A 21180-nucleotide genomic window follows, 5' to 3' on the forward strand; every position below is an offset into this window, starting at 1 on the left:
GTTAGTGATTGAAAACTTGAATTAAGAAAATATGTTTGTATATACCAAATGCTACGGTTATCATCACGTCAAAAGGTCTTTATTTTCATATGTTGATGTAAATTTCATGTTCTAACAAGAATAAAGCCACAGTCACATTGATTTTAATATAACTGTTTATATAAGATTCATGACAGCAGAGAATAAAGGAAATAGTGATAATATAGCAGTGAGAAGTAAAAGATTAGGATACATCACATCCGCTTCTAGTGTCCTCAAATAAGACGGTAGATATCAGAAAAAGGTGGAGGATTTTGAGAATGGCTAGTTACTTTCAACCAAACCAATTTTTATAATTTATACGTTTATATAGTATTGTAGAAAATATAAACAATCCAATCAAGAACCACTAAACTGTACAATTTCATTGAGCCGTACCTCTAGGACATCCATTTTAACCAGTGCTTTGACATGTAGTGATAAATTATTTGACCTGAATGACTTCAGACACTATAAAATAATCTTAGGTAACAATAGTCTGAATAAAGTTGTATATAATAGTATTTCTTTAGGCTTTAGTTTACTGTAACAGAAAACCACCGGGTCAGACAGCTTGCCCAGCTCCAACCTGCATCTCAATTTTATAAAAATGTTTCTGACAGTCACTGTGTTGTTGTGGAAAAATCAGCAGGCTACAAAAACTTGAACAATATATTTTCAGATACCATTTTTTTCACGTCTGCATGATCAATCAATGGCTCACTTTAATACAATTGTAAAATACTTAACCTTTGTTTCTCAATCTAGACAGACACAAAGATTCAACCTTTCTATGAAACCTTTATTTTACTTCCTGGAAAGATATTATGCAATAACTCTAAAGGCCATGTTGATGAAGACTTTGTGACAATAAGAAGTTATTCTAATGATACATACAGAAAAATGCTTATTGTTCTTTAGATTTCCCCCCTTGTCTTTGTCTAGACAGCACATTTTTTTTTTCTCTCCCTCTACCATCTCTGTACTGCACAGTCATCAGTCAACACATGGGAAACAGCTGCAAAACATCTTTTTAAAGGGGTTGTTCTTGTCATGACGTTTGGCCCTGCCGAGTTTGACGAGGGCCTCCTGTATGCCTTCGTCGGTTTTCTGAACGTTGGTTTGGATGGTGGTCAGCATGGGGCCCTGCTCCTCCACCAGCATGGCGATGTCCAGGAAGATCTCGTGGATGGCGTTGATACGGGTCTCCAGGTCCACCAGCTCTTGGTGACGTTTCTCAATCTGGGACAAAGCTGATCGAGCCGTTTTACCTTCGGCCATAATGTTGTCGGTAAAGATGTTCCACTGACCTTTCTCAATCATCTCCTCCACCTCTTCTCCTGTCACCTCACGTCCCACTATCTCCATTTGCCTCTGGATCTGGGCTTTACAGTTCTCCCGATGACTCATCTCGGCCTCGTTATAGTCAAACATGGCATCGCGGAAACCGTTGCTGAGGCAAGCATACTGGGTTCTGGCAATGCGGTTGGTGGCAGAATTCAGGCCATATTCTTCTCCTAGCTTGTGGGCTGAGTCGTCCATTTCCCGCAGGTGTACCAGTACACCCTCAGCCCGAGCCTTTATATCAGCACCAATGGCGTTGGAGTCCCTTTTGATAACGCTCAAGGTGGTGACACCCGTGCCCATGCGAGAGTTCTGCTCACGGAGCCTTTTGATCTCCAGGCGGATGAGCTGGATCTCTCTGTGGATATCCTGTGACTGGGAAAAGATCCCCTCCAGAGCAGGGCTGTTGTCGAACACCACCGCCTCATGGGTCAGCTCCTCTTCCAGGTCCACGTTGCTTAAGGTGTCGGAGACAGTGGAGTCTGCGTACTCCATCTGCTCCACATGGTTGTTGGACATTTCCTGCAGGTTGCTCAGTCTGTCCCTCATGGTTGGGCTGGAGAATAAGCGAAGGCTACGGATGTCAAGAAGGTTTTCTCTGTCCGGTTATCTTTCCTCTTCTTTCACACATTGGTAAAGGTGACTCACTGAAGATGGCTGACCTGAAGGAGCAGACAACAACAACAAATCTTTAAATTCATAGCTCATAAATTGAACCTTTTTTTCACTGTATATGGCTGGATAAAGCAAAAAGGGACAGTGATGACTTTCAAGATCCAAACAGAAAACATTTGCCAGTTCAAACACACCCAGTGTCTCATTTAAGCTGGCATACCTGTTTAAAAAGCATTTTCCTTCTTCAGCTTCCACCCACCCAGCACTGGCTTAACAGGTTCTCCAAACAATAATCAAATGTGTTCCTCCTCACCAGACAAGTTATTTTAACTTGTGATCTGTCTGACGTCTTTCTCTAGACCGGCATTTTGACTTTTTAACTAACTGGAGCATGAGACTCAGCAGATACATGCATATATTGGATATATACTCCAGTTTGTGTAAAACTCTTAAACAAACATGAACTATGAAAAATTAAGAGGCTGGTGACATCATTGGAAGGCCTTTGGAAAGGCTCCCTGATCTTGTTGTAGTCTTTTCCTATTCCAGCTAGGAATAATAGCATTTATTTCTGATCAAAACAAGCAGTAATGTATAAAACATTAAGATTCACCAATATTTATAATATTATTGACTCAAGAGTTCCTGGCCATCGGGTTGGAAGTCATTATTGTTACAATACTCAATACTCCTGAAAAACCACTTATTTTATATGAATTATTCAGATCTGCAACTGCTCAGTCTTGTGGTGACAATATGATCAGAATTATTGGTACCAGGATACATACAGGCATGTTGTGGGTGCCTTTATGTACAAATGGTAAACAATATAAAAGCTATGATGATAAATGAATGTAAAGTATATTTTTATATATGGCTAATTATTTTTGTACATAGCCTTTTGTCCAACCTACTGAGTATCTACCACCACATACATCTGACACACCCATCCTTCCATAGAAGCCCCCCCAAAAAAAGCTCCTTACCTGTTGTGCTCTCAAGTCCCCAGATATCAAACGTTGTCCTTTAACGTATGCCACAGCAGCACCATGCTACAGTCATGAAGTCGACTGCTCCGGTCCGTGAGCAGGAACAAAGGGCCATATGCGTAATTATAGCTATCTTTGAAGCCAGAACTGGTATTCAGATGGGGTTGTGTTAGGGTGGTGGATTGCGCCACGCCATGCGACTGTGCTGCTGTGACTTCAGGAATGAAACCCGGTCGGTTTGGCCTGAAGAGTGACGCTGCATCTCAGGTGCGTCAATTGGATAGAACGAGGTGTGTGAGCAGCTGGTGTGTATGAACCAAGTGAGTGCCAATTTCAACTCGCAAGTCTCTTTATTCTCATAAAGCTGTATTTTTTTATATAATGTAAAGGGAAGCCTGGGACAAAAAGGGATGAACGGGAGTAAATTACCAACTGTGTTCGGCCGCCATGGAAGGATTTCTTTTTGACTTTGGAGGAGAGTGATACTCGCACTTTCTCACCAGTGCGTCAAATAACGCAGCCCGTGTGTTGAGGTGGATTGACTTTAAGATTTTGCCAGCCACACCCACATTACTTCCACTTGCTCTCAAAAGTGTTCAGAGCAAGTGGGAGTAGACACATTTGAAATTAACTTCCGTTTGCTTAGATATAAGTCTAAAGTAGTTTTAACTTATTTAAAAATAGTGGTTTGGGGTCAGGGGCCAGACAGGTTGGCTTCTTTTCAAATGATGGTTCATATGCTACTTGGATTGCAGCAGGAAGCCGGGTATCATCCCTCCAACCCCAGTAAAATCATTATGAGTGTACAGTGGGAAATGCCTTTTGTTTTCTCTGCATTTAAATGAAGCAGTTATTTCATTGTTATCAGGAATATCTTGTTTGTTTAGCTTCCTTTGGTGTATGGACACACATTTGCATAACTGTAAAACCTTTGTGTAAACCTCTGAAGAAAGTAAAAAAATCACATTCTATTGATTCCAATGTGTCTGTTTTACAACCATTGTTTTTTACTGTTGTGTGGTCCATTGAACTGTAATTACGTTAAGTCACATGTTAATATATATATATATACACATACACACACACACACACACACACACACAAACTTACAAATACAAGCTTCAATTCACAATCAGCAATATGTTTTTTTTTTACCAAGGTTAGGCATCTTCTTTCTTTAACGGCAACAATACTTGATGACCTTCTTTCAACTGCAGTTTTTCCAAAGATGTATTTTATACTGGTTCTGTGGTGGTCCTGGATGAGCTGAGATATAAATGTACTTGCTGTTCTTCTTCATGCACACATTGTCATATGCAGAAATGTCTCTATTATAGGCCATGTACACATGTCAATAGATAACTTTTTTTTCATCGTCATAAGATTTAAAGGACATACAGTACCAGTGAAAAGTTTGGACACACCTTCTCATTCAACTACTTTGAAGAATCTAAAATATAAAACATATTCTGGTTTGTTTTGCATTTGTTTGTTTACCACATAATTCCATATGTGTTCCTTCATAGTTTGGATGTCTTCAATATTAATCTACAATGTAGAAAAAAAAAAAAGAAAAATAAAGAAAAAACATTGACTGAGAAGGTGTGTCCAAACTTTTGACTGGTATTGTAGGTTTTGAAGCCATGTGGCCTAAACTGACCTCCCCTCTTTTTGTGTCAATAAAGCACATGAACGCACCTTCTTCTGAGGTCGCTGCTTTCATGTGTGCCTCGGAAATTTTAATAAACTTTCAGGGTCCCTTGTGGATAACAAAACATAGGACACATGCCAAAATGTTTTAATTCATTCGGTCTTTTAACAACAACAGTGACTTTTGGACAGGAAATACAAATACGCATTACACCATATAGGTTATTTATAATAAAAAAACATAACATGAACAAAATGTTGCCGAACAATAGGCTACACCAGGGCAACACGCAGAGGACGTGGCATCCACATTTCCGTCATCTTATTAACACACAGCGTCACATCTGAGGGGGTTGTTCATGTATGCAGACCTCTGAGTGTTCAAAAACCCGACTGCCCCTGAAGACAGCGTGCCTCCATCAGGACCCTGTGGCCACTTCCACGTTATTTTGGTTCCTCCCGGAGGTTGAACCCTTTACGCAAAAGCTAGACGCCACAATTAAACTACAAAACACGGCCATGAAGTTGTCTTTAATTCGCAGTGCTTGTGGCAGCCTTCGGATACATCCAGCCCGTCCAGGAAGCAGGGTCAGCGGCTTTACGCGGAGATGCCACCCGGTGGGTCCTCTCCACAGCCGGCTGATTCTCCGGGCTGCAAGCGCCACTAGCAGCGGGGGTACCAACCCCAAATCAGCCGTCCACTTTGGGAAACAGTCGCGAAAGGATGATGGGTTTGAATGCGACAGTTCTTTGAGGTAAGTGCGTTGTAACACACCAAACATTACGCCACTGTGTCACTGTTCTCTTTGTTGCTTTTTTAACCCAAAATAAGAACATTTTCCTGAAGTGATAGATAGTTACTGTTTCCTGTTTCGCCGGCACACGTGTCCCCGAGATGATCAGATGGAGCCCGGTCAGCTGATGTAACTTTACTCCGCTGTTGCCAAACACAGCGTGCTTAAATGTGCCTGAACTCGCAGGGAATAAAGATAATAACCACGTGTGGGTGAAAGGGTCGTGCTGTAGAGTTTTAATGTAAATGTTTTGGACATGTAACATCGCCACCATCACTGTATGTATGTGTGTGTGTTTGCATAGTGTTTACTGTTTATTGTTCAAACTATGTATTTTTTTTCTTCTAAATGTGAAGTACATTGAATGACAGCTAGAGGTGAATTTGATCTGGAGAATGTTTATATTTATGACAACAAAATAGGCCAGTGTGTTATCTTTATACATTTACATATTAGCCCCTCCCACGCCTTATTGCATGCGCAGCAACAATCTTGTTCAATGGGTGCAAACATCAAAAATCTGTTTTTTAGTTTGATGTGGTATTCCTTTAACTGCAGCAAATATAGCCAAATCACTCTCTTTCCAATATATGTACTGGAGTTACTGTTTTGTAGGGGTTCCTTTGGGTGGATTATTGTTTAATTTGAATTGGGCAAGTGAGGGAATTTGAGGCATGATTCACAATTAAGTGTTTCATCCTTCCTCCCAAGTTAGCCCACAAACACAGAATAAACTATTCTTAATGTCTCATTTCTGTTTTATCAAAAACTTATATTATGGGTGTGTTTGGCTTAAGTTATGTGTTTCATCAATAGATGAGTGGACATTGCTAACCAGTTTATTCTCTCACAGTGAGGTGGTTCAGAGCACCAAGGAGGCAATGGTGGCTCTGCAGAGAAGAAATTCAACCGTCCAACCTTTGTTAGCGATAATACAGGTATTGTAAGCAAAAAACAAATAACTATGTAGTTTGTGTTTCCCATTGTAGAATAAAAGACTGTGTGCAAGTTATAATTTTGTGGACGGTTACCATGGAATAGTTGTGTTGTGCTATGGCGACACTAAATCCCTCTTAACTTACCTTTTAACCTAAGGTTTATCTGTTTTACCGAAGCCATTGAAGATGCTTGTGTTATCAGGTGTGTGTGTTTACTCCGTATACTCATTTTATCTCAAAGGCAGGTGAAGATGACCGCTTGCTGGAGATCAATAAGAAAATCGCAGGAAGGGTAAATTCCTCTCTTGCTGATATATATGTAAATTATACCAATTTTGTCTTTTCACAAATATACATAATTATTCAAGCAGTCAACCCTCTTTTTGTTTTTCTTTGTATGTCTACAGATTGGCTTAAACATCACCCAGATTTGTCTGGCAAAGGAGTGCAGTGAAGATGAAGTAAGTGAAGCTGACTCACAAATTTGGTTACTTCCCCTCAGCGCATAAAACAACAAAACTCTTCCCACCCCCTCATTATTTAGCAAGTCAGTGCCCTTGCTGTGTGTTTGTGCAGCATGGTGGTTGTAATAAACATCAAGGTAATCAGTGCCTCTTGCAAGCTTTTAAATAATTCAAACTTCTCTTGACTTAGTTATTATATATCTACTGTTACAGGGCTAAACCATGACTTCCTAATTGACTAAGTCACTCCTTAGGGTCTGTTCATTTATTTTTTTAAATTCATGGTATAAATCGTATTCATTTGAATGGGATGCAGCCTCTCAACTGCGTCTCTCTTTGCCCTTAATGAAGTCGACTCTTTATCCATATAGAAAGGAGAAACCCGGTCAATAGCATATCAGCTGAGAGTGGATGATTTACCTTACAAATCCAGATTAAAAGGTCTCTACCGATCTGCTGAGCCTCTGCTCTGCTTTCGCACATCTTTCCTCTCTTTTTTTCTCACTCTCTCCCACACCATTTTCTCCCTCTCTCAGAAATCGCCAACATTTGTTATGCTTTAGTCAGTAGCACTGGCAAGTTCAATTTGATGTAATTACTTGTTCATAATCAGTTCTTTATTCTCAAAAGATCAAAGATACTTTACGTTTTAGATGCAAAGTGCAGAATTGACTGTAGGCAAAATACAGACAGAACTCATACCAGCACATGTGACAATATATGTTTAACATGTTACATTTCATGCTGCTGCTATTGCAACAATGGCTGACAGAAACATTCTGTTTGTGCGTGTTTTGTCTTTGTGTCAATGCGTGTAGATCGTAGAAGAGTTGTTGAAGCTGAATGAAGACCCCAGGGTTCACGGAGTCCACCTCAACCTCCCCCCGGCTTCCCTCACCAGTCGAGTGTTGAACACACTCAAACCTGAGAAGGACGTAGATGGGTAAAAACCACTAGCACTTGCTAACTAGGATCATAGCATATAAGGCTGTTGGGTTTTCTGTTCGCACAAAGAGAGACCTAATAGTAAGAGCATATCTCTTCCAAATAGCACATGCTATTAAAAAGTCTTAAACTCTGTTGATTTTCTATTTTATTGTTTTTGGATTGCATTCGTAGTCCCTTAAAATGAGTTGAGATATTTAATGTGTCAGCAGTAGAGATTTTTATGCAGCAGTCTGCAAGGTATCAGCTGTGCGTGTGTCCCCGTCCCACAGAGATAAATGTATTTACTCACAGTGTACACTAAATTAGAAAAGGGCTGCACAGAATTAAGACTGTCTGAATGCAGCATGTGACTTCACCATAAGTGAATAAGCAAAATGTGCAAGGCACCCTTCATAATCACTGCAAATTGAACAGCACTGGTTAAACTGAGGGCAAATTGTGTATACATTTTTTAGATTTACATAAAAACTGAGATATACAGTCCTTTTGCTTTACTGCAGCAAACTACTTTGTTTATTTTTTGTGTTTGATAAGAATGTTGTTTTTGACCGGTAATCCTCGATCTCTCTTTGATAATATAACTATACTATATACTTTGAAATGTTACTCAGCACTTTTAAGCTTTTAAGTTTTCAAGTTTTTAGCCTTCTGAATGTACTTTACACTATCTTTGCACTTACAGTTACAAAATAACCTTAATGCGGTGCTCAGTAAGAGTTAATTGCTTCCAGGGGGAATCATTTTTATTTATTTTGATTTGTTTATGTCCATCTTTTCTTGTTATAGGATATCTGATTTGAATATGGGCCGTCTGGTGAGAGGAGACCTAAGTAAAGGCTTTGTGCCACCAACAGCCAGTGCTGTCCTGGATCTGCTGGAAAAACATGGTAAACACTTTGATATATGTAGCTGTAATGGGGCTCACATTTCTGCTGGGATGGACTCTTTTTAGAGACTTCAAGCATGCACTATGCAGGCGTAGCTGGTCAAATTAAGTTTGATCAGCTATAGTACAAGCAAGTACTGATAATCATTATTATTGTGGCACACAAGATCCTACTTGTTGCTAATTTAATTAGATGCAGCTGTGTTTACCCAGATGTGACACTGTCCTTGTGTCCCAAATGCATAGTATCAACCTATTCTAACTGTGTTTTGAGGAAGGTTTTGGTCAATTATATATATTTAATACCTGAGTGCTTAATGACAAGGTATGACAACATTTCCGCTAACACATTTTATACTTAGTACGCTATTGTATAAGGCAGAACAAAAAATTATATTATACTAGGTGTAAATGAATGTCAAACAACAGCAAACTGCAGCTTTGGAAAACCATCGCCATATTTGGGAATTAAACAAAGCTAGTAAAAGATTTAAACTTTTTTCCGTATGAACACGCGTTGGGCCTTACTCACTAAACAATGCGCATGCACAAATCTGTGCTTTAACCATGCGTACAAATGTTTTTTGACAAATCATCAATATTCTTTTTACCTGAATTTGTTCTTACTCTGAGAACAAATTTAGAACTGCCTCAGACCTTGTACACGCACAAATAATGATTAACTATTGCGTTTAGGACCAATTTAAGACATTCCCTGGGGCTCAAAGGTTAGGGGTCAGAGTTCAGGTGTACAGTGGGTACGGAAAGTATTCAGACCCCTTTAAATTTTTCACTCTTTGTTTCATTGCAGCCATTTGCTAAAATCGAAAAAGTTCATTTTTTTTTCGCATTAATGTACACTCAGCAACCCATCTTGACAGAAAAAAACAGAAATGTAGAATTTTTTGCAAATTTATTAAAAAAGAAAAACTGAAATATCACATGGTCATAAGTATTCAGACCCTTTGCTCAGTATTGAGTAGAAGCACCCTTTTGAGCTAGTACAGCCATGCTCTTCTTGGGAATGATGCAACAAGTTTCTCACACCTGGATTTGGGGATCCTCTGCCATTCTTCCTTGCAGATCCTCTCCAGTTCTGTCAGGTTGGATGGTGAACGTTGGTGGACAGCCATTTTCAGGTCTCTCCAGAGATGCTCAATTGGGTTTAGGTCAGGGCTCTGGCTGGGCCAGTCAAGAATGGTCACAGACTTGTTCTGAAGCCACTCCTTTGTTATTTTAGCTGTGTGCTTCGGGTCATTGTCTTGTTGGAAGGTGAACCTTCGGCCCAGTCTGAGGTCCTGAGCACTCTGGAGGAGGTTTTCTTCCAGGATATCTCTGTACTTGGCCGCATTCATCTTTCCTTCAATTGCAACCAGTCGTCCTGTCCCTGCAGCTGAAAAACACCCCCATAGCATGATGCTGCCACCACCATGTTTCACTGTTGGGATTGTATTGGGCAGGTGATGAGCAGTGCCTGGTTTTCTCCACACATACCGCTTAGAATTAACGCCAAAAGTTCAATCTTGGTCTCATCAGACCAGAGAATCTTATTTCTCATAGTTTGGGAGTCCTCCATGTGTTTTTTGGCAAACTCTATGCGGGCTTTCATATGTCTTGCACTGAGGAGAGGCTTCCGTCGGGCCACTCTGCCATAAAGCCCCGACTGGTGGAGGGCTGCAGTGATAGTTGACTTTGTGGAACTTCTCCCATCTCCCTACTGCATCTCTGGAGCTCAGCCACAGTGATCTTTGGGTTCTTCTTTACCTCTCTCACCAAGGCTCTTCTCCCACGATTGCTCAGTTTGGCTGGACGGCCAGGTCTAGGAAGAGTTCTGGTCATCCCATACTTCTTCCATTTAAGGATTATGGAGGCCACTGTGCTCTTAGGAACCTTGAGTGCTGCAGAAATTCTTTTGTAACCTTGGCCAGATCTGTGCCTTGCCACAATTCTGTCTCTGAGCTCCTTGGGCAGTTCCTTCGACCTCATGATTCTCATTTGTTCTGACATGCACTGTGAGCTGTAAGGTCTTATATAGACAGGTGTGTGCCTTTCCTAATCAAGTCCAATCAGTTTAATTAAACACAGCTGGACTCCAATGAAGGAGTGGAACCATCTCAAGGAGGATCAGAAGAAATGGACAGCATGTGAGTTAAATATGAGTGTCACAGCAAAGGGTCTGAATACTTATGACCATGTGATATTTCAGTTTTTCTTTTTTAATAAATTTGCAAAGATTTCTACATTTATGTTTTTTTCTGTCAAGATGGGTTGCTGAGTGTACATTAATGCGAAAAAAAATGAACTTTTTCGATTTTAGCAAATGGCTGCAATGAAACAAAGAGTGAAAAATGTAAAGGGGTCTGAATACTTTCCGTACCCACTGTACACAAGGACACAGTGTCCCTACAATTAGTAGCCATCAATGTCTTGCAAGTGAAGAATTTGTGGTCAAGTTGCAGTAGTAGATAAAATATAAAAAGAGCGAACTGTTGCACACCAGTAGGTCGACAAGTGCGTCCGAAAATACCTATGGTTGACGATATAGAACAAAAAACTCCTGCACACTGTCTCCTTCACCTGCATTCAGAGAGAGAAGGTATAGGATTTGAATATGTGCCACATATCAGCATACCCTATCTGTTATTATATCGACAGTGTTGCACAAAGCTATTATTCACCTACTTTTCCAAAAAATTATTTTCTTTGTTTATTTGACAGACATGAAAAAGATACAAATACAGATGAATATTCACAAAATATATATTTTTTACGTATTCAAATCAAACTTTAAAAGGATGAAATGTGTTAATAAGTAAATCAAAACTCAAACAGCTAGTAAAAATAAACAGAGACAAATGGAATACAAATGTTATAAGCTACATTATCATTAAAAATTAACAATACCAAACACTTACTTTTCAATTGGTGTGCATTGTGCAAAGCCATTTCAATTCATGTTGAGTTGGTCAGCATTTTGATAAGCTTGACTATAACTGAAATATTGACCAAGGCGACAGTTTGGTTGCTCACGCACAAAAGGCACTTAATGAATTAAAAAGGTTTTGTCCTAATGTTGCACTGAAATATTTCTGCAGATGCTCCTTTGGAAGGGAAAACTGTGTTGCTGGTCGGAGCAGAGGGACCCTTTGGGGTGGCCCTGCAGTGCCTGATAGAAAGAAGAGGACTGGTAGCTCTCAAGAGTCATTGGAGCTCCAAGAGCCTTCAGAGTCAAGTGAGTATGCATGTGTGTGTGTGACTCTTAACAAATTTTACTCAAAATTAATTTTTTGTATAAATGTAAGTGTTAGTCACTCACTCCCAGTAGACATTATTTTGTTTTAACTGTCTTTGTTTACTTTTGTTTTGAGTATCATTTGTTTGAAAAGACGTAGCGCTGAAGCCATGGCTTTATAAATGGAAAGCCTTCTTATGCTCCATGTCCTCAAATATCTATAGTCATTGTACAGTTGTGGCAGCTACAGTATGTGCAGTTATAATGGCCGACCACAAGGAGTCAGTGTCTTCTTTACAAAATGCAATGTAATAAAATATCATCAGTTGCAACAGAGGTAACTCGAACAGTTCTGTCAGTTGAAAGCAATTTAATGACCATGTCACATTTTTCTGAAGAGATTTGTCATTAAAGTTATATAAGCCTGTCATAGACAATACAAAACATAACACGTATGTCTTCTACACTCTTCTTCTTTTTTTCTTCTTTTCTTTTTTTTTTTCTCTCTTTTTGAAATTCTTCATATGTAATTTATTCTCTTTTCCTTATTCCCAAGGTGATGCTGGCTGATGCTGTGGTCCTATTAGGAGCTGAGAATATGGATTTCCCACCGACCTGGGTTAAACCAGGGGCTGCTGTCATCCGCTGTGAGCCCACCCTGGAGACAGGTACATTGGAATATAATGTGATAGTCATCAAAATCACCCTGTATGGGTCCACCCAGGCATCTCACCTGGTAGAGTGGTTGCCCCCTATACTAAGGCTGAGTCCTTACCACAGCATCCTGGGTTTCGAATCTGACCTGTGGCCCTTTGCTGCATGTTGTCCCCTCTCCGTCCCCGTTTACAGTTTATTTGTTCTGTCTATTGATTAAAGGCTAAAAAGGGTATCTTAAAAAAAAGTGCCTAACTATTTGGTAAGCATGTTTTCAATCAACATGTGCATTTGTCATAGAGTTGTCTTATTTCTGTTCTAGATGAACATGCCATTGAGATGTCTTCAAAGTCTGGGTTAGGATACCTCGCAGCTGCTTACAGAACACAGGTATGTGCTTCCTACCTTTCTTCTTTACCTACCTACCTATCTACCCACCTCGTTGACTCTCATCTTTGTCTTCTAGAATGTGGTGCGTAGTTGCAGTAGGTGGCTCCAGGAGCAGCAGTACCAACCCTGGCATTTGCGCAGCCTCAAACTGCAGCCCCTGACCCCTGTACCAAGGTATAGACTATCTGTGAGGCTATTGGGAGTTTATCCACCTGGACGTAGGATCCTCTTCTCATGCCACATTGTTCTTTAAGTTGCACCTTGGATACAATGTCCATGTAATGCTTTAAAATCAAATGCATGTGAATGATTTGTCATGCTTTTTGTATTTGTTAGTGACATAGCGATTTCCAGAGCTCAGACGCCCAAGCCAGTGGACCAGCTGGCTGAGGAGATTGGCTTGCTGCCAGAAGAGCTTGAAGCCTATGGCAGGAGCAAAGCTAAGGTCCGACTCTCCCTGTTGGACCGCCTCCACAAACAGCCCGATGGGAAATATGTGCTGGTTGCTGGGTGAGTGTGACTTGCTGATCAACTGAATCTTTTTTGTTGTATCTCTTTTACTATATATTCATTTGGCGCTCCCTAATGCTTAGATTTGTAATATAATAAAAGTAAACCTGACTGGTCTTCAGCAAAGTAAGAGGCAAGCCACCACTTAATCCCTGCTTCCTTTAGGGTATTACCATAAAGCAATGTATCAATTATCTGGCTACAGACTGAATGTTATTATGACATAAAATTTCTGAAAAATGTGAAATTTAAAACTGTTCTGTGTGTTCTGTATGTCTAGTATAACCCCCACTCCACTGGGCGAAGGTAAAAGCACGGTGACCATTGGTCTGGTCCAGGCCCTCACTGCCCACCTAAAGCTCAACTCCTTTGCCTGTCTCCGGCAGCCTTCCCAGGGACCCACCTTTGGGGTTAAAGGTCAGTAATGAATACTTAAGTCCTTATGCTAATTGTACATGATATATCCTGTGCTCCAGTGCGGTATTGTCTTATTTTGAAGTTAACCCTTCAAAAACCCAGTTTTCTCTAGAACTCTGTTTTGTAAGAAAGCTAATGTCAACTTCAGCTCCACTCTGTAAGGAGATGTACTTTCATGTAACATAAGTTGGATGTTATTTTGAATGCAACTCTGAGATGCGTTTTTCTGCGCATTGAATACATTTAGTTGAATCAGGACAAGGCCAGAGACGGGCGCCCAAGCTAGCAGTTAGGAATGTCTCAAGTAACTGTGTGATAAGCTATCTTTGTCAGCGTGGGGCTAGCATTTCATACCCTGCTACATTTTGTGCAGGGGTGGAGTAGTTCACTCAGAGTACACTGCTCAGCATTCCTCCTTTGTGAGTCCCCGTCCTGTTGGTCTGCCTCTGACTGTGCTACCTCTTCTTTGTGCCTAGGGGGAGCTGCAGGAGGGGGATATGCCCAGGTCATCCCTATGGAGGAGGTAAGACACACAGACGGTCTCATTGCTCCCTAGCTGGACTAATGCAGGCTTCAAAGACTTAAGATATGCAGAGACTCACACTAGTTTACACACACACACACACACACACACACACACACACACACACACACACGCACACACACACAACCCCTGGTACTGCGGCATAATATTGCCAGTGACTAAATCACTGTCTGTAAAGGGAGGGAGGGGTGAGAGGGGAGCAGACAGATTTTTAAGCTGCAGACTCATAGTCTTCTTTCCTCATACCAAAACATCAGCTTCTTTCAGCTTTTTTTCTTCTACCACCCTTTACTCTCACGTCTTCACAATGTTTTGCTTCTTTTAAATCTAAGGTCCCATGCTAAATGGAGAGAATATGTCATAATATTTTTAAAACCTAGTCAAAACCAGGAGAAGATTAGTCTGTTTGAAGCCACATGTAATACAACATTTTGTGATTACATTTTAAACCCCATTGTTAGAGGTTTTAATTCCACTTGGGACATCCAAACCCACAATGTGTACCAATACATTACAAGAATAGTACTTTGACTTTCTTGACTTCAACTCTCTTTCACATTTGTTTGTTCCTCTTTATTTGTCAATCTTACCCTTCAGTTCAATCTCCATCTGACTGGTGACATTCATGCCATCACAGCAGCCAACAACCTGGTGGCAGCAGCCATCGATGCCAGGATGCTTCTTGTCCCTAAGCAATAACGATCCTTATACCCAGTCAGACAAGGTGACCGTGTGTTCTCCAACAAACATTCCAACTAACCAGCACAGTAGAGAATAATAACTTATCCTTATACCAGCAAAAAATGTGAAACTGTTGTTTTGACCTGGTGTAAGTGTACTGACTGTCCGGATTTTGCACACATTTCCAAATATGCTATTTATATGTGTTGTTCTTTTCGATTTAAGAAAGGAAATAATCTATTATTAATAATTTTATATATTATGTGTACAAACTGCAATCTTATTATCTTGTGATGCCATTGAATACTCACAGGCAAGCCTTAAACATGTATCACACGGACAATTAATGAATCTATGTAAGAGCATGCTTTTTATGTCCCAGTTACATTTAGCAGTCACAACCATAGTGTGATTGTGTATTTGGAGTGAAGATTCTATTCAAGAAAACATTTTAATCCTCTGAGGTGCAGTTAAAATGTACTTAATATGCATAAATACACATGATGTAATTAAATTGTTTGTTTTTTCTTATTCCTTCAAGGCCCTGTTCAGTAGACTGGTTCCTTCAGTGAATGGAGTCAGAAGATTTTCACCCATCCAAATCTCCAGGCTACATGTAAGTCTTAAACTTTCAACAATCATTCCTAGCCAGAAGCACAGTTGTGTTAGGCTCTGATAAAACACTTTCATCCAATAAGTGAGCCTATCTTAAAATTCCCTTTTTTCCCTCCACCATTTTCTACAAGTAATGCAATTTTGTGGTTTTGATGAAGGATGCCCTAATATCAAAGCTTAATAGATAAAATGGAGATGCATTTTGAACAGAAGCCAACTGAATGTTTGTCTGTCCTGTTGTATGAAAGTCTCAAGGACGAGAAGTTAAAAGCACTATAAAATATTTATTGGTCTTAATGGACAGAGTGAGAGTTAAAGAGTTGTGTGTGAATGTGTTACTTTTTAAACAGAGCACTCCCAGTGAATATTTTGAACCGCAACAGTGAGTTGATCGCCTCGTGGTCATTTATTCTGGTTTTGTTTATATAAACTGGGACATATAAATGACTGTATCTAGCAGTAGTGGCACAGCTGGGACTGAAGCCATAATTTCACCCAAGCGTCACATCTCCAAGAACACTCACGGTTGATCCTCTAATCTTCTTTCTCTCTTCGATTCCAGCGTCTAGGGATCAATAAAGTAGATCCCGCATCTCTCACACCCCAGGAAGTGAGCACCTTTGTTCGTCTTGACCTTGACCCCTCGAAGATCACCTGGCAGAGAGGTATCTAACAGAAGTATAGGAAATCACTCTGATAGCCCAAACTAAAGAAGAAGGAGTTAGTTCGTGAAGTATTCAGTAGGATTTGTGTTTTCTTCTCGATGCAGCAGGTTGTCATTATTTCAGTCTGACAATATTATCAACATACCAACCAACGTGATGTATTATTAATAAAATGGTCATGTTATACCAACCACAAAGCAAGGTTACACTAGTTAAGTTTTATTTTAATTTAAGTCTTGACTTTTCAATCTCATTTAAGTTTAGTTTTATATCGTTTTCAGAGGGTTTTTTTGCCTTAGTTTCAGGTTTTCAGAAAGGTTTAGTTTTTGTATATTTAGTTTAACAGGACTTTGAGTTTGTTTTTGTCCAGATATAATATAGCTATATATATATACATAGAAAAACATGGTTTGAGAACTGTGTAGGCATGGTCATAATGTTGCCACACGTTTAATATTTGCTCCACTTAAATGACGATGTGAAGCAACTGTGATGTAGCGCCATCTCCTGTAATGTCAAGTTCGTTCAAATGTCTGTGGTTCAATGTCACGAGAGTTGACGCCATTCCATGTCTTCTCCTTTTTAGTGGTAGTGCTATATTAAAGCCAAAAGACTTAAACTGAAAGTAATCAACTTTCACTTTTTTTAATTTTTCAATATATTTTATCCTGGGAAATTTTAGCAATATTTTCACTGCTTATTTCTTTCAGTTTTAAATGATCATACGTTATATTTTATGTTTGATTTCATATTTTAGAATGACTTTTTTCTTGAGAATGAAATGCTTATGCTTGTTTATAAACCTAGTATGAATAATGCAAATCTAATTTCCCATGGTCCATAAACTCTAAAGAATATCACATACTATCTTGATTTACATAGAATTTTTTGATATAGCAAGTTCTGAAATGAATTGTCACTGCAGTATGTTGGTGTTCTCGTCAACGGAACACTATGACAACTCTTAATGGCCCCTTTGTTCATATGGATTCAACACATCTAATGTAAAAGCTCCGAACTCATCAGTTGTGGGTATGGAAGGAGTGGGAATAGCTACCTCAGTGGTAGCTGTGTTTGGATTGAAGTTGTCAGAGAGAACAACCAGCTGGATGCTGCTATGACTGATGTGGTATTTACTCCAGTGGCTCCAGAGGGCACTCTTAAAAGACGGACCCTGGAGATTAAAAACAGATTTACAACCTAATGTTATGCGGGTGTGTCTGTGTGTTCATGAAACAAACCATGTTTTTCACTTTCTCTTTCCATACATCAAACAAACATGAGGATCATGTTTGACTAATGTGGTTTCCTGGCTCATTGAAACAACAGTAAAGCCAGAGATTTCTGACCACATTATCAGAGAATAAGCCGAGTGCTGAGTGTAGAAACTTTAAGAAGCAAATCCCTCATAGCATAAGCACTTTCAGTGTGTCATCACCTACTCACAATAACTGATAAGAATCTCTCTTCTTGTCAAATATTAGTTTTATGTGATTTTGTGTCTATTTAACAACGTGTGGAAGTGGATTTTTACAGTCTGGCAGGTTCAGGCTTTAAAAACATGACATGTTTGGTCTGTCATTGATGCTATGCCCGTTTTCCTGCTCAAAGTTGTGGATTTTTAAGAAATGTTGCAGGAAATTAACCTTTTTTCTTTCTGTCCATTGTTTTCCAGTTGTTGACACAAATGACCGTTTCTTGAGGAAGATCACAGTCGGACAAGCGAGCACAGAAAAAGGACAGATAAGAGAGGTATGCAGCATTCATGCCTTCACAATCTACTTTCCTCTGAATATATGACGTCCTTTTGAAATATTTTTTTTACCCACCAGCTTTGTTTAGTGTATTTTTGCGATATCCGGGATATGACCAACATATCCAGAAGATTGTCCACTAATCTGTGTGTTACATTCCAGTTCATTGCAAATATTTCCTCATTCACCCACACAGTATGAAAAACAGTGAAATCACTGCAGTTTTCCCATCGCAGAGGCTTTAACCTGTAATGTTTATATTAAAGGGAAAGTTCAGATGTTTTTAATTTTGAATGGGGTTGTATGAGGTACTTAACCACAGTCACTGTTATACCTACAGTAGATGACGGTCTGCATGCCTTCAGGTTGGAGAAGATCAGTTCAAATGTACACTGTATTTAGAATAGCTTTCTCTGTTTTACTTTGACTTGAGACAGCCATTTCCGACAGGGAGCTGAAGTATTTTTAGCAATCGATGTTCTCGCCAAAGTCACCAGACTCTATTGGAAAAAAACAGTAATTTTACCTTACAGAATAAGGGGGTTGCTGTTCTACCGCTGCCTTGAATGGTTAGTAAGTTTGTGGTATTGTGAGAGTTTGGTGAATCTGAACCAGTACCTCATACAACATCACCTCCAAACATCTGATCTATCCCTTTTAGGTGGCATGATATGTCTGTGTTTTAGGTACTCGTACAATAAAACTATGATTATATAGAAACTTTACAATATACTTACAAACTCCCCCCCATTTTCCCACTTCTCTGTTCATGATAAAGCCCAGATGTTTTTCACCATATGGCTGTAGCAATGACAGCTAAATGAAATCCTGTAAATAAACATTTCACCTCAATGGGAAGCAAGCGGGTTTAAGTGAAAGCAAATGTTTGAAGAAGGAGAAAAGTGACCCACCCATCTACACACACACACCTGGAACAGCCTCTGAGCCAGTTCAGCATATGTTTACATTTAGCGCCATCAGTTCATCCATTCTGTTTCCTTTTTCATTCCTCTGTCCTCCACCTTCCTCCAGCTCTGGATACACTATAGCCCCTCAGGGCATTATCGCTAGGAGTAGAAATGTGTTCCTTGGTGGATTGATGTGGTTTGAGTTATATTTCTTTTTTTCTTTTGACGTGGAATGGACACCGCTTTACTTTTCCCGGTGGAAATCCCTCATTCCATCATTTATTGTTTTAGTTTGACATAAATCAATATAGAAAGTCACATCAAAAATAGTTAAAGATGTTAATAGTAATTTCCTTCCCCAAAGTCATTACTCCAAAACTAGGCCATAGTTATGTGAGTTGTAGTCTCTTGCCCATGTGAAAAAGCTGGTGACTATGGTGTCTAGATAATATTTGGTCTCTAAGTCACTGTGGAAATTTCAGTCAGGTTTGAGACATTTCATTCACTCTCAAAAAATATTATTCTTAACTAAGCAGTCAACACTTTTTATTATAAAGTAAAATTACTTTTGGTGTGAAAGTGTAAATGCATTGCTTTGCATTGTAGCTGCAACATTTCACATGATTTCCCACAATAACCATGAAACTACAGAGTTTCTGCTCTTCTGTTTCGTGGTTTGTAAATGCATATGAATATTCTTGAGGCCGTTGAACAAATACTGCAGTTTGTTGCCCTTGGTAGTTCACATTGTGTATTATTTTTATTTTTCTCACTCTCCAGACTGGGTTCGACATTGCAGTGGCCAGCGAGATCATGGCCATCCTGGCTCTGGCAGACAGCCTGGAGGACATGAGAAACAGACTGGCGCGCATGGTGGTGGGCACCAGCCGCTCCGGACAGCCCATCACCGCAGAGGACCTGGTGTGTGTTACTGTGTGGTCTTTTCATTTTGAGACTGTGGGAATTTGAAAGCTGACAATCTCACAGTCGGCTTTTCATCACTACATCTCAGGATTGAAATGAAGAGACTTTCTCTGTCATTGCCTTGCAGGAGAAGTGGGAAGGTTAGGTGTGTCCTACATTTTTGGTTGGAGAACCTGCGGCGTTGGGCCCTTGTGGGTGTTTTTCTGAGAAAGAAGTCCAAAACATGTTTAACATAATTCATCATCATCATAATTTTCTGTCAAACTTGCAGCTTAAACTTTTCAAAATTCCCAGTTGTCCAAGATTCACTTAAAGTACCACTTCCCCTCTTCAAAACAACACGTATAATATAGGTGTAACCTGCTATTAAGATGTTAAGCAGAGTTTTCGCACCTCTCACCGGGTCCACATGTGGGGTCAGCTGGTTCTGGTTTCCCACCGAAGACCGTGTCCTGTGTTGTTTCAGGGCCGTAGAGGAGGATCCCCTATAGAGTTACATTAGTCTTCTGATTAGGCTCGATGCAAAAACACCACCACACCTTTAGAGCCAGCCCCGGTGGGAATATGCTGTACGACTGTGTGTATACGAAATGTGTGTGTAGTGTGTTGAGAATGCTAACAAGGCATGTTTTTGGAGGCAAAGCACAGAGACCTAAAAATGGACTGTAGTGAAATTTATCAACTGTAGTGGACAACCATTTAACCCTTATGTACATAACTATAAGGTGTAAGTGAGGACAAATATTTATCTGAATCCTTATAACTTGTTCTTGTTTCAATCCCCGCTCTCATATATCTTTCTTTCTTTCTTTCTGCCTGTCAGGGTGTGAGTGGAGCACTGGCGGTGTTAATGAAAGATGCCATCAAGCCCACGTTGATGCAGACCCTCGAGGTGAGACACGCACATAACCCCACTTAAATAGTCATTACCCGTCTCAACAGAGCGTCTTCAGGTGAATATCTTGTAGAATAAATAGGCTGGCAGTCCACAGGGACGTTAAGAGTGTTGACTACACCTACATCAGCTGTCAGAGAATAGAGGGTGAGAGTGCTCCACTGAGAGCTTTTAAGAAAGAATGATAAATTGACTTTTTCCTCCCATGGCTTTTTATATCTTAATAGCAGTTTAGCAGAGTGTAGCAGGGCAGGTGGAGCTCTCACAGGCCGTCCCATCCAGATTCATTGTGTCCTAAGTCCTTTCTGAAGACATAAACCATAACGCTGCCTCTGGCAACATCTG

The 21180-nt window shown here is 40.0% G+C and overlaps 2 protein-coding genes across 2 annotated transcripts in view; one reads left to right on the plus strand and one right to left on the minus strand.

The window, feature by feature from the left end:
- Window positions 1-243: 243 nt before the first annotated feature.
- LOC129107337 (syntaxin-11-like) lies at window positions 244-3463 on the minus strand. Its single transcript, XM_054618799.1, has 2 exons — window positions 2964-3463; window positions 244-2024 (listed from the first exon to the last, which is right to left on the minus strand). Exon 2 carries the CDS (start codon window positions 1909-1911, stop codon window positions 1015-1017), a length of 897 nt encoding a protein of 298 aa, XP_054474774.1. The 5' UTR covers window positions 1912-2024; window positions 2964-3463; the 3' UTR covers window positions 244-1014.
- A 1344-nt stretch (window positions 3464-4807) lies between these two features.
- The window catches only part of mthfd1l (methylenetetrahydrofolate dehydrogenase (NADP+ dependent) 1 like), a 37635-nt gene continuing 21262 nt past the window's right edge, over window positions 4808-21180 (plus strand). Inside the window, 19 exon segments of the mRNA XM_054618134.1 lie at window positions 4808-5371; window positions 6264-6348; window positions 6590-6640; window positions 6756-6809; window positions 7631-7755; window positions 8547-8647; window positions 11742-11878; window positions 12435-12546; window positions 12855-12922; window positions 12999-13096; window positions 13259-13432; window positions 13713-13849; window positions 14326-14372; window positions 14991-15125; window positions 15616-15690; window positions 16252-16354; window positions 18030-18106; window positions 19797-19937; window positions 20764-20832. Coding sequence (XP_054474109.1) covers window positions 4980-5371; window positions 6264-6348; window positions 6590-6640; window positions 6756-6809; window positions 7631-7755; window positions 8547-8647; window positions 11742-11878; window positions 12435-12546; window positions 12855-12922; window positions 12999-13096; window positions 13259-13432; window positions 13713-13849; window positions 14326-14372; window positions 14991-15125; window positions 15616-15690; window positions 16252-16354; window positions 18030-18106; window positions 19797-19937; window positions 20764-20832 — 2181 coding nt within the window. The 5' untranslated portion in view covers window positions 4808-4979.

The sequence above is a fragment of the Anoplopoma fimbria genome, chromosome 18 (assembly GCF_027596085.1).
Source record: "Anoplopoma fimbria isolate UVic2021 breed Golden Eagle Sablefish chromosome 18, Afim_UVic_2022, whole genome shotgun sequence".
Taxonomy (NCBI): Eukaryota; Metazoa; Chordata; class Actinopteri; order Perciformes; family Anoplopomatidae; genus Anoplopoma; species Anoplopoma fimbria.

Excerpts from the sequence above, each read along its gene's own strand:
- LOC129107337 (XM_054618799.1), bottom strand. The coding sequence starts at position 1,911 with ATGAGGGACAGACTGAGCAACCTGCAGGAAATGTCCAACAACCATGTG.